This window comes from Prionailurus viverrinus, chromosome B4 (genome assembly GCF_022837055.1).
Source record: "Prionailurus viverrinus isolate Anna chromosome B4, UM_Priviv_1.0, whole genome shotgun sequence".
In the NCBI taxonomy this organism is placed as follows: domain Eukaryota; kingdom Metazoa; phylum Chordata; class Mammalia; order Carnivora; family Felidae; genus Prionailurus; species Prionailurus viverrinus.
In genome coordinates this window covers 84,762,860-84,777,005 of record NC_062567.1, presented here as the reverse complement: position 1 = coordinate 84,777,005, position 14,146 = coordinate 84,762,860, and the positions used below count along the sequence as shown (strand labels likewise).

At 34.6% G+C, this 14,146-nt stretch overlaps 1 protein-coding gene across 9 annotated transcripts in view; it reads left to right on the top strand.

The window, feature by feature from the left end:
- The window catches only part of TAFA2 (TAFA chemokine like family member 2), a 549,986-nt gene that overhangs the window by 375,288 nt on the left and 160,552 nt on the right, over positions 1-14,146 (top strand). For all 9 annotated transcript variants that reach the window (XM_047865660.1, XM_047865654.1, XM_047865653.1 and 6 more), the window contains one exon: positions 1,731-1,837. In XM_047865660.1, coding sequence (XP_047721616.1) covers positions 1,732-1,837 — 106 coding nt within the window. In that variant the 5' untranslated portion in view covers position 1,731. The remainder of the gene's footprint in view (positions 1-1,730; positions 1,838-14,146) is intronic.

Here is a 14,146-nt window from a genome sequence, read left to right as displayed (position 1 = left end):
TTTGATTTAAAAGTTTACTGATTTATTTATTTTGGCAAACTCCATTGTGTTTATATACATACACCTTTTACATAGTTGTAATTTCAGTGTAGTTTTTAGAAAACAGCATGTATTTCCATTGCTATCATTGATTATAGTAATTGTTAACATTTATTGAGTACTTATTATCTTCTGTGTATAGTGTATACACAGTGCATACGACTTCTTCATGCCAAGGAATATTAGCATATATCTATATTAAAATAGATAATAATTCAATTTTAAGGCATTTACCCATATGAAAGACTCCTTTTCAAAATTATACAAAATTATAGCCATCATTGCTACCACTGAGTCATATTTTTGGAGATGGAATTTTTGGAAGTAAAGATGTGAGGAAAGAGGTAACTTAGAGAATCCAGAGGAAGAAGAATCAAGCTAGGTCAGAAAGTGACCTCATGAACCTTCCCTAGAAATAATGTAAGAATCTGTAGGTCAAACAAGAATGGAGTTCAATATAGGACCAGAATCTGAGAAGGCACTAAGTGATGGACATATATTTTATGTCCCTCAGAAATAAATGCAGATGAATTGTATTTTATATCAGTTTCACTCACCCCTTAACAAGGCAGTAATGTAAGGAATTTAGAATTAGGCATTTCTGGGTTTGAATGTTTATTCTATCATTAAATATGAGCTTAGGCAAATTTCTAAATTTCATCTTTGAAATGGCGATGGACATACCAATATCCCAAATTTGTTGTGAAGAACGACTGAAATACTGTCATAGAAAGTTAGAGAAAGTAGGTGCTGAACTTTTATTATAGGTGGCTATTATTTTATTAGAACATTGCTTTCCTGAGTTTTGTGCATTCAACTAGAAAGTGTTTGCTTGGGGGGCACCTGGGTGACTCAGTCAGTTAAGTGTCTGACTTTGGCTCAGAACATGATCTCAAGGTTCATGAGTTCGAGCCCCGCATTGGGCTCTGTGCTGACAACTCAGAGTGTGGAGCCTGCTTCAGATTCTGTGTCTCTCTCTCTCTCTGCTCCTCCCCCACTTGTACTCTGTCTATCTCTGTCTCCCAAAAATGAAGAAACGTTAAAAAAAAATAATAAAATGTTTGCTTGGTATTTTTCATTCTGCTTTCCATTTCTCTCCTGCTTCTGATAAAGTGCAGAATGGTGGATTCCAACAATATTAAAACATCTGTGTGTCTCTAATGGTAGCATTGTAAGAAGTTGTACCAGGTGACTTTTTTTTTTTAAAGCACATTAGGAATAATAGATTTGAAATGAGTTTATTCTGGGCAGGAATTCATCTCACACATTTTATCTAAACTGTTTACTCTGACCATTTGACTTGGCATTGAAGAAGGAATCTTTCAGGAAAAAAAGTAAGATAAGTCACTTATTTATTCAAACAACTATGCCTTGGATTTTGTGAATAAGTTAATCTATATTTATATGGAGAAAAATGGTAATGTTTCCCAGTTGATTTAGGCTATTGTTAAGTGAATGAAGACTGACTGAGATAGGGCCTCTCTTATCTCTTTCATCATATCAAGGTAGTTTGTTTGGAATACTTTTATTTTTTCTTTTCAGAGTTTATATACAGTAAACAGCTTTCCAAATACAATATATGCAATTTTCAGGTGTCCAGGTGTCATGAAAGCTTTAAATGTAGCACAATTATAATGGAAAAACAGTGATTTCATATGCTTAGGGTTTTTATTATCGTTTTTTATTTGCAGGATGAGTAAGAGATACTTACAGAAAGCCACAAAAGGAAAGCTGCTCATAATAATATTTATTGTGACCTTGTGGGGGAAAGTTGTGTCCAGTGCAAACCATCATAAAGGTAAGCTCTTCTGATTTTTTTCCCCTCAGCTCTCTGTAGAAAGTGACTTCCTTTAACCCAGACTGTCCTGTTCTCTCTTCACTGGTCTGTTAGTTTTACTGGGTATGGGTCCTTCCTGGTCATTCTCTTTAAGTAAAAATGCAGAGAGAGTTATCCTTGATATGGCTTTGTTAGGGGAAGCATGATTGCTTAAATGTTTCTAGGGTTATTGCCATTTCTGCGAAGAGTTCAAAGAGTTCGGAATTTTGGCTCTGCCTTTCTGCCGTCATTTCCATTTTCAAGGTATTGATGTTAAAATGTTTAGTTGACATGTAATAAACATGAATTTCAAATTGCAGTCATCCCTGTAATGAAAGGATCTGTATCTTAATATACATATATAATATATATGTAAATATGTATGTATGTGTATATATATATATATATATATGCACATATATATATATGTAAATTTCCCCTCAGTGCTTTTTATGGATCATATTTCTTCATGCCAGAGTACCTCTTTCACCACCTTTTGGACTCTATCCCTAGTACGATATTCAGCAGGCTCAATTCAGGACAGAGTGAGAATATTTGTTTTAAACATATGTGTTAAGCCTGACAGCTCAGGACCTTTCTGTTCTCTTTCCTGAGCGTAAGACTCAGTATATGAATAACTACCTTTTCAAAATGAATTAAAATGGGGCTATTTCTGAACTGTCCCTACCATAATCAAGTATTCATAACCTGAATAGTCAATTCAGATTTTTCTGTGAAATATGATTTTACAATTCAATTTTCAGTCCTCTGTAAAGTCTAGAGATGAGCAACATTTAAATTTTATTTTGAGGGGGAGAGGGAGTTAAGAGTGCCTTGAATTCTGTAACACTTAAATTAGTTTTACACATGTGCACTTCATTAGCATCACATGGAACATTAACACCAGGGAGAGGAGGGATGTGTTGTGAGAGGTATGCCTCTTGGACAAAATCTTTACCCCCATGTTTAAAACCAAAAAGAGACATCTTTCAAAATAAGAGAGTTTTATGAAGCAGCCCTTCATATTTTATAATCCTGTTTTCACCCCACAGTGTGTGTGGCAGTGTATACATATAATATTAATTATATCATGTCTTTTTTAGAATTTCCTTCTTTTTTTAATACAGCATACTGATCCACAAATCAAACTTTAAATGGTCTTTGGTAATTGTTATTAGTGTAAAATTAAAAAGATGGCGAGAAGGACGTTATTCCCCATGCCTCCAATTGGCAACAATGGACCAAATCTAAGGACAAAGTAGTGTTAATTACTCACCTCTTTTTTTTTTTTTTGAGAGACAGAGTCAGAGCAGGAACAGGTGAGGGACAGAGAGAGAGGTAGACACAGAATCTGAAGGAGACTCTAGGCTTGAACCCACGAACTGTGAGATCATGACCTGAGCTGAAGTCTGACACCTGACTGAGCCACCCAGGCACCCCAAATACTCACCTTTTAATAAGACTTGCAAACTACTAGGGCCGAACCCCCTGCCTTCGTGTAACAGGAGAAGACACACCATTCCTTCTGTGATGGGTGGTCACCCCAGTTCCCCTTCCCAGCTGATAAAAGAAGAATTGAGAGAAGTTGGGTGGAGGACGGTTATAGGAATGGTCGGTGTTACTCTTGTGAAGCAAAGGTTTGTGATAAAGATGCTTTCTCAGCTCAAAGCCAAGTGATAGGATCCATGCAAAATGCCCCTTTTGTTTTAAACTAATTTACATTTAAAATAGTAAGTATGATGTATATGTAAGTCATGTCTATAAAATGAATATGTGGTTCATGTTCACCACCCAGTTGAGAAATGTAGTATTTCTAATACTCTGTGGCTATGTCTGCCACTCTGATTTCATTCCTTTGTCTCTTAGATCCTCAGATAATCACTATTCTTAAATTTTGTGATTATAATTCTTTTGCATTTATTTCTAATTTCACTATGTCTTTACATCCAAATGACATATTCCTTAATTTTGGCTGTTATTGAATTTGCATAATAGTATTATACTGTATTCTTCTCTACTTTGCCCAATAAGTATTTGTGGCATTAATTATGGGTGATGGCATATAGCTCTGGTTTATTCATTTTTTACTATTGCTCTGTATTTTTTTGTATAAAGTCACCACAATTAATATATTTATATTCTCGTACATGAACATTTGGTATTCTATTTTCTTGCCATTATGAACAATGCTTCTATAATATCTGCATGCTTTTGGTGCACATGTGCGAGAGTTTCTCAGAACACATTCTGAGGAACAGAAATGCTGGTTCTCACGGCATGCATATCTTCAGACATACTGGATGATGCCAAATGGTTTTCCAAAGCGTTAGTGCTAATAAAGTAGTTCAGGGCATATTTTCTTACTATCTTTGTAACCCTCTGTGTGTGTATGTATATCTCCTCTTTCTGTGTGACTAGTGCTCAGTGTGTCTTCTCTCTTTTCTTGATTGAGAAAACCAGAATTGGTCAATTTTATTCATTTTCAAATGATCCTGTCCTTTGTGTATCTTCTTATATGTCATTACTTTCTGCTCTTATCTATATAGCTTCATTAATTGTATTTATTTTTATTTATATAACAATCACTCACTTAAACTCAGTATAGGGTGGGTATTTGTGGGAAAGTGAAACTTTCTGGAGTTCTCAGTGCTCCAATAAAAAGCCCCAGGCTCCTGAGATATATCACACCTAGAGTTAATTATATAGTTAATTGCTTTGATTCAAAAGAATGATAAAATTCCTCTTGTCCCCTCAAGTGAAATAAATGGTTAACAGCTTGGATTAGGTCCCTAGATTAAGCTCTCAAGGTGTCGGAAAGATTAGGGCAACTACCTTTCTAAGTATGAAACTCAGATCTTGGAGACCCCTGAGGTTTCTTTGACCCTTGGAAAGATGTATTTACATTCAAAAGATTAGAGTGAGAACCTAGGATCCTTTCCAACCCATCTCAAAGCAGCAAAAGATTTTTTTTTTTCCTTTCAGGATGGGAGAGGATGACTGTCTCTCCTGTATATAAGTGATGAAAAGCCCATTCTTCTCTTATTCACCTGTAAAGTATTCAGCTATTTGTGTAGGACATTTGAGCTGGTTTTCATCATGAGTAAGGCTTGGGGCACAGCAGGCCAATATACTTATTTATTGGGAGGTAATCATAATATCTATATCTGAATCTATATCTGATTCAGAGCACCTTGTATAAACATTCAAGAGAAAAGTTAGAAAGCTGAATATTAAAAACTCAACAGCACTATTCTAAGAGCTTTACAGATACTCATTTAATCCTCATAACAATCTCTGAAGTATGAAATATTATTAAACCCACTTTACAGATCAGAAATTAGCAAATCAAGGTTAAATACTTTGTCCCCTAATGGCTAGTTAGTAACTCGGAGGCAGGATTTAAATCTAGGCAGTCTTGCTCCATATAACCATGATATATACCTAGTAGTGAATTTCTTTTTACACTATTTGTGGTTTGGTTGACTTTCTGAATCTGTGGATTGGTGTCTTCCATGAACTTTGAAAATATTTCAGGCATTATCTCATCAAATATTTCTTCTACACCACTATCTCTACTAAACTAGAGCTCTGGTCATGTGTATGTCAGCTTCCTCATAGTGTCCTCTGTGTATCTCAACCTTTGTATTTTCCACCTTTAAATCTCTCAGTACTATATTCTGGGGTATTTATTCACATCTTCCTGCCACACTAGTTCTTTGTTCTCCTCAATCTAATCTCTCTTTAATCCATATATTGAGTTTTAGTTTCATCTACTATATGCTATTCAAGATTACTTTTTTTTTCCTTTTGGTGAAATTGTCTTTTGATATTCATATATTTTTGTTGTCATTCATGTTTGCATTTCCTCTTTTTATGAATTTTATATAATATATGTTTTGTATATATCATATGTGTTTTAAAGTATATATAGTTATATATATTTATATACAGACAATATATAGAGAATATATTATATGTTGTATACATATACAACATATGTTGTATATACATATACATATATGTATATACGTATACAACATATGTGTATGTTGTATACATACAACATATAATATATACAGAATATATTGTATATATAATACATGTTTTGTGTATATTATATATATGTTTTATATTTGAGTTGATTCTCTTTTCTAAAATTTTTGTGTCTTTTTCTTGGTGAATCTCACTCATGATATGTATTATAAAGTTTTGTGATTTGAAAAAAAATTATGAACTAATGTTCATTGAAATCATGTTTGTGAGAATCTTTAAGGCCTGTGCTTAGGATGCATTCTTTCAGATGATTTGCGTATTACCCTATGTCCTAGGTATGGTTCTCCAGAAGCAGAGCCAAGTCGGGAATTCTTGTTTATGTGATTTATTAAAAGAGTGCTCTCAGGAGGAGAGCGAGGGCAGCAGGATAGAGCAGGAAATAAAGGCTAAATACAAATACAGTCTCAGCTGGAGAATAGCCTGGTCAGGTCCTTTGAAGATGCTCTGAAACATGAATTGCTCCAGAGTTGGCCTCTCCTTGAGATAAGATAGACAGCCTCGTCCACCCCTGTGTCTACTAGTAATTGTCTAGTCAAGTCTGTTGATTGCCTTCCTGGGGAAGTGGCTCTTCTTTTGCAGAGGGTAAACCTCTGAAGAAGGGAAGAGCTGAGAACATTCTGCTAACATTCTGCTCACATTCACAGCAAATGTAGGAAAGGTGCACAGCTGACAAAAAAGAATCTTGGTAACATTGCACCATCTGTATTCCATTACTGTCCTTTTTTCATAGCCCTCAGAAACACTTGCTGCTTATATAAGTTCACTTCATCCAGGCAAAGTTTATCAAATTGGTCATAGTTGGTTGCAATTTCTAAGAAAAGGTACTTGATAATACAGTTGGTACCAAGGCCATTACTGATACTCATGATCTGTCCATCCCCCTAGCCATTTAGGTTTCACTTTCCTTTAACCAGCACTTCTCATCAGGTAGGCTTGCTTGATGTTTTACCCAGACCTAATACCTGAGGATTCTGAGCCCTGGATTATCATGTTCTTAATGCTATGGTTGTACTTACAAGTTTATAGTTATAACTGACATGAAGATGCCAAAAAATGGCCCAGTGAATCATCTGAGAGCCTAACATACTTGTTTCTGTACTTCCTCCTTCCATTCATAGCAACTACCCTCTTCCTCATGGTCATCAGGGTCATTTGCCACATCAATATTATTAACTCCTTTCTTTCTTGTTGGTCTATGTGGTTTACCAGGAAGCAGCTGTAGCTTTGTGTTCAGCTGAACTCCTACTGTTTCCCCTGGTAAAAGTATCCCCTTTCTGGGAACCAGTACTCCTAGACTTCTAGAGTCTATCGGTAGTTTTCATAAGAGTATTAAGTTATGGTAATTCCAATGGGATATTTGTTTTACTCAATAATTTTCATGTACCTACAATAAGGGCTGAGAATATATCAGTACATAAAAGAGGCAAAAATTTTTGTCTTTATGGAACTTTTGTCCTAGAAGTAGGAAAACAGATAATAAAGAGAAAAATAAAATGGTTTTATCATGTAAGTGCTATGGAAAAAATAAAAGAAGAAAGGTATAAGAAGTGTTCAAGAGGGATTGTAATTTTAAATAAAGCCTTTGGGTAAGACTTAAAGTTTCCACTAGAGCCAGCCACAGAAATATCTAGGGGAAAGGTGTTGCAGGCAAAGCAGCAATAAACATGAATGGTTTCAAGTAGGAGCATGCTTGGAGACAGTGAGGAGGATGATATGCATAGAGGAGAGTATGTAAGAAAGATAGTGGTAGGAGATTAGGTCATTACAGAACAGGCAAATGAAGATGAAAGAATGGAATAAATAACTCTAAAATATCAGTGCCATAGCATTGTGCTCTCAAGAGCAACCAAATGGAGAATTGTGTTACTCTGCTTTCTGAACACGACGTAGGAACACTAGAAATCCAGAGCATTTGGGTTTGAAAAATGAGATATCTAAAAATCAGAAAATGTCACCAACTTAGTAAAATATTCTGAGCTTTGGGAACTAAAAGTCCCTCACACACAGATAAATAAGTTTATTGCTCGAACTGCCGTGGAGATTCAGTCCTGAATTCTCATGATTGTACTGAGCTGGGCACTTTGGGAAGGGATGGTGATTAACTCAGAGCATTGTGACAGCCAGTCAGAAAGCATAAGCAGTATTTCCCCCTTGGAAGCAATTACATTAGGTCCAGCTTCAGATATTAGGGATCAGAGAGGAAACATTTCAGTTTAGGACTCGAAGTTCCCTACAGAAAAATATAGTCATTAATCTTAGGAGGCTAATACATTTTCTAGCCTTTTCTTCCTCTACCCATCATGTCGAAACTAAATCTAAAGAAAATGAGTCATCACAGGATATTTGGGTTGGAAAAGGATCTGTATTAGTGTAAAAGAAATACACACAGTTGAGTTATATAAAAAAAAAATCAAAATTCCTTAGCTAAGATTTAATATATATTATCCTCATTGTCATACAAAGTAATTACTAATCTGAGTTGAGACTTTTGATTAAATGGAATTTTTTCCAAAGGAAAAAAAAAATTAAAATTCAGATGATATTTAGTTCAAAGCTTGGAAGAGAGAGCCGTCATTTAATTTTTGTTTTTCGGTAGCTCTTTATTTCTTTGTTGGTTTATTTTCATAGTTTATTTATTTATCTAACCAATGACCCAGTAAACAAAATCTATGTTGAAGGCCTGTTAATGTATATTGAGATTGTTAATCTATTTTGAGGATCAAGTTTTAGATCAAGTTCTGGAGATATAAAAGTGAGCAAAATGGCGCAGTGTAGGAAATATAGTCCATAGTATTGTAATAGCATTATATGGTAACAGATGGTAGCTACACTTGTCGTGAGCACAGCATAACATATGAACTTATCAAATCACTGTGTTGTACACCTGAAACTAATGTAACATTGTGTTTTGACTATACTTCAATAAAAATAAAAGTGAACAAAATAGACATGACCCATGTGCTATGAAGCTTATAGTCAGAGAAGAAAACATTAATCTGATAATCAGACAAATATTTAATTAAAATGGTATAAGAGTATTATAAAAATAAAATTTCAGGATAAGAGTATCTGAACTGTAAAATGGTGGAGGGTGATCAGAGAAGTCTTTTCTAGAGAAGAGACCTTTGAGCTGAGTTTTGAATGGGGACTGGGAATTAAGTAGGCACAGGGTGGGGCATCCAGGCCAGAGTAGCAGCCTGTGTGAGGTGCTGAGATATGAAGGAACAGAATGCTCTGGAGCTGAGAAGACTGCTGTGTCTGCAGAGAAAATAAGCAAGGAGGTTAGTGGCATTCAGTCAGCTTGGAAAGGTGGCTGGTGTAGCTCCTTTGAGGCCATATTCAGAATGCTGGTTTTCTAACAGTTAAAATTGATCCAATTTAGCTATGATATTAATAGATTCTCTTGGGCTGGTTTTCATCTGACTATGATGTATACCAAAGTTTAGGAATCCTGATTTATAATTCAACATCCATTCATGATAAAAACTCTCAACAAAGTGGGTTAAGAGGGCACATAACTCAAATAATAAAGGCCATATTAAAAACCCTCAGCTAACATCATACTCAGTGGTGAAAAACTGAGATCAAGACCAAGACAAGGATGTCCACTCTCACCATTTTTATTGTATATGGTACTTAAAGTCCTAGCCACAGCAATCAGATAAGAAAAAGAAATAAGATAAGAAAAAGATAAAAAGAAATAAGAGGCATCTGTATTGGTAAGGAAGCAGTTAAGCTGTCACTATTTGGAGATGACATAATATTATCCCTAGAAAACCCTGAAGACTCCACCAAAAAACAAAACAAGCAAACAAACACAAATTCTTAGAAGTAATAAATACAGTAAAATTGCAGAATACAAAAATAATGCCCACTAACTGATAGAGTGTCTATACACTAAGAAAGAGAAATTAAGAAAATATTTCCATTTACAACTCCACCAAAAAGAATAAAATACCTAGGAACAGACTTAACAAGGGAGATGAAAGACTTGTACTCTGAAAACTATAAAATATTGATACAATTCAGTGTTGTAAGGATCTTGTTTGTGGAAACAATTGGATTAATGTTCCCATAGAAAGAAAAGTGGCCCGAACATAAAACTGACCTAATTCTGAACTTTTAACAACATATTTGATTATTTTATTTAATTTTCAGAGTAATACATGTTCATTTGAGAAATTTTGGTAACGAAGAGAAATATCAAGAAGAACAATAGGGTTATCTATAATCCTTTCGCATGGTAATTATTAGATGTCATTTGGGCATATTTTCATCTGGTTTAATTTATGAACATATTAAAATGTCTGAGAGCTTGATGTTCATTCATTTATTTATTCACACATTTATTGACATGCACATAGGTAAGTGAGAGACTGAACTGCCCTGAGCTGGTGATTCTGTTTTAAACTATGAAGACAGAGGTGTTGTCTTCCTGGAGTTTATCCTTTCATGTCCTGGTATTTTTCTTCTTTTATTTTAAGATACCTCACACATACAGAATAAAACATGTATGTACACTTGCAAGAATAATTATAAAGTAAACAACTGGGCAACTATCAACCAGGATGAGAAATAGAATATTGTCATCCTCTCACAGCTCCTTATGCCTCACCCTCATTATAACCCCTCCTCTTACAGATGAACTCCTTTCCTGACTTTCTCCCCCTAAACAACAGAACGTAATTTTGTGTGATTTTTAATTTCGTAAAAGTGGAATCCTATTATGGACATTTTTTAAGTGTTATTTATTGCTTGCCCTCAAGATGTTCTCTAGAGATTCATCTATGCTGTGACATAGGATTCCACTATATGAATATACTGTTATGTGTTTATTTATTTTATGATTGATGGACATTTGGGTCTTTCAAGTTGTTGGTTGTTTTTTAACAACACTGCAATGGACTTTATTGTACATGTATTTTGCTTTACATGTAAAAAATTTCCCCAGGATATATTTCTAAGATAAGAAATTTATGACTCATCTGATAACTGCATATTTAACATTCCCCCCCCCCCACTTTGTATAATTAACAGTAAATGATGTGTATTAACTTATATATCTAAACACCATTCATAAACACAAATCTTATCTGGGGCTTAAGAAAACATAATAATGTACTCTAAATTCCTTTGGTAAATTACTTCTCTCTAGTCTTAGATTTCTTTGGGACTTTTTTTGTTTGCTTGTACTAATATAAAATTTTTGTGCAATAATCATTTACATGTAATATTAATTCATTAAATTTATTAATAAATTTTGTTCATATTCATTTCTTTACATAGTTAACACTAATGACAATTTCTGAGGTCAAAAAGAATGAAACAGGTTTGTATCATTCAATGTTCACTCTGGAATGAGATCATACTAGGGTATTTAAAAATAGGGAATTGGCTACAAAAGTATTGAAAGGGTGGGAAAAGGAAACAAGGAGGGTGATACTACTCCCCAGACACTGGTAACTGCAGAAAGCCATTCCTGCCTCTAGAGGTGGAAGAGCAAAAAAACAAAAACAAAACAAACCCCCCCCAAAATGCAGTGTTACCCAGAGCTCCTGAATGTATTTGTTGTCGAGGTTGCTGAAACACTGGTACTGCTTTAGGAATCACTTCCAATGCCACTGAGTAGGAAGCCTGCACCAATTCTGATGCTGCCAGACAGACTCCACTAATGCTGCCAAAGCCCACAGGCATCTACATTATCCTTCCTTAGCACTTCTGAAGCCAGAAACAGGAAAAAAAAAAATAGATGGCTCTTTGTTCTTCCAGTCTCCCTTTCTTATGAGAACCTTCCTCTGAGAAACAGACTCCAAGATGGAATTCAATGTGCAAGAAATTTATTGGGGGAGACACTTTTGAAGTACAAAGGGGGCAGGAGCAGGAATAGATGGAGGCAAGCCTTCAGAGCATGAGGAAGTTCTGACCCCTGTGCAAGAAGAGAAGAAAAGAAGGAAGGTTGAGGAGGAGGAGCCTCAAACTTCAGCACAGTTTTGAAAACATCTTAGGCAAACTTGGAATCCTTAAGCAAAGGTTACCCTTTGGAGAGAGTCCCATTATGTGCTATAGAATTCTTGTCATGCTCAGCCACTGGTAGCAGCTCAGGGAATGTGTGGCCTTGGTGGGAACCTATAATGGATCTACAGGTGGGATAGGTGGACGTCATAGGTCGACTATGTTCTTTGCAGTGGGTTCTTTTGAGGGAGATCTAAGCACACACCTTATGGCTGTCATACCTTGATGGACAGTATCTAAATGGCAAGGCAATCTGAGAAATCTAATATCTAAGATCCCACTCTCCCTTCAGTACAGAGAGGAACATAGAAAAAATGAATGTTGGAAAAGAAAGTGTCAAATATCTACCACAGGAATATTTGTATAGGAATGTAGATTGTATATGCAGGAATAGTTACATTATCAATTTACCTGTCTTCCCTCACAGAGGTATATAAAACTTCCCATCTTACCACTCTGAAAATATTGGCTATTAGTTAAAAAAATCTTTTTTAAATAAAAAGGTCCTGACATAGTTATTCAAGTTTTAGTTAATATTTTTGAGTACTAATGAATGAATACATTTTGAACTCTTCATTTTCTATTATTTGAATTATTCATCGTTTCCTTTGCCAATTCAGTGTTTCTTACTGTTGATCTGTTTGAAAACCTTACATAACTCTTAAAGCTTGATCATGTTCGTTGTGTATTTTCAGTTTATATGCTTTTCAAATTTAATGTTGTTTTAAAATAATGTTTATATTTTTCAGAACATAAAGCATCCTATGCTTGTTGTTGGAGATATTTTGGAAAGTATATAAAAATATAAAGAAATTCTATAACACCTATAATCTTACACATGTCACTATTTATTCTTGAATATTATTCATATAATATCAAGAATATGTTATATCCATAGATTTTTCTTATTATATTGCAAGACTATCTTCATATTTCTTATGAAAATATTTAGCCACACTATATTATTGGGTAGTTAAGCTGTTTATTTTTCTCTGATAAATAGTTCTTATAATGAACATTTGTATGTTGCTTCTCCCCATATCTGTTAATTATGCTAGATTTTTAGTGATGGAATTATTAGGTCAAATGACTTAAATTTTAAAATATTACTGTGTTTGGACAATGGTATTTTTAACTATAAAATTATTTGTGTTCTTTTTAGAAAAATCTAAAAGAAGCACTGATAAAAATGATCTAATATAGGATGTTTATTAATATTTATTATATGTTAAATGTATGCATATTGATATATAGTGTCAAGTTGCAAACATCCCAATCTACGTTACCGTCAGCAGGGAATTTACACATTCTTGTCAACACCGAAATTTATCATTCTGTTTAATCTTGGTTGAGTTCATCTTGTTTTAATTTGCAATTCTTAATTACTAAAATGATACACATTTTCATTGATTTATTGATCACTGATATTTTTATTAATTATTTTTTCATGTATTTTATCTATTATTTTTATTAGAGGACCCTGTTTTTCTTTATAGTTTTATGAAAGCTCTTTGTAAAGAACAAATGCTTTGTGTCATGTGACCGGTAGTTTATATTTTGTCTAGTCACTGTGTTAGCACACACTTTGTGTGAGCTCCCAAGCCCCAGTCTATTTTAATCCATACTTCTTTTACTAACTTGGAGGTAATCTTGCTTCTCTTTTTTTGTTGGAGGGTGGGGGGTGGAATATCTGGATACTTTTAAGACAGTTTCTTTTACCTTAAATTAAAAAAAAAAAAGATTATTGCCAATATATATCTAGGTTTAGTTTCTTTCAATTATGGAGTAAATCTTTCCAAGCTTAGATTTCAGTTTTCAAAGAAAACCTTACTGGGGCAACTGGGTAGCTCAGTCAGTTAAGCGTCGGACTCTTGGTTTCGGCTCAGGTGATGATCTCATGGTTTGTGAGTTTGAGCCCCACATCTGGCTCTGCCCTGATGGTGTGGAGCCTGATGGGGCTTCTCTTGCTCTCTCTCTCTCTCTCTGCCCCTCCCTTACTCAAGGCACTCTCTCTCCCCAAATAAACTTAACAAACAAACAACAAAAACAAAGAACAAAGAAAACCTTACTTTTACTTTGCATTTAATAATGCTTTTGTCTTTTTGTTCTGTTTTATTTTTTCCCTCCTCTCTGTTTCTAGATCCCCTATTGTTTGTCTCTTTGGCCTCCTGGACTTGTCTTCTTCTAGTCTTATATTTTCTGTCTTTTTGCTTTATGTTTTTTTTT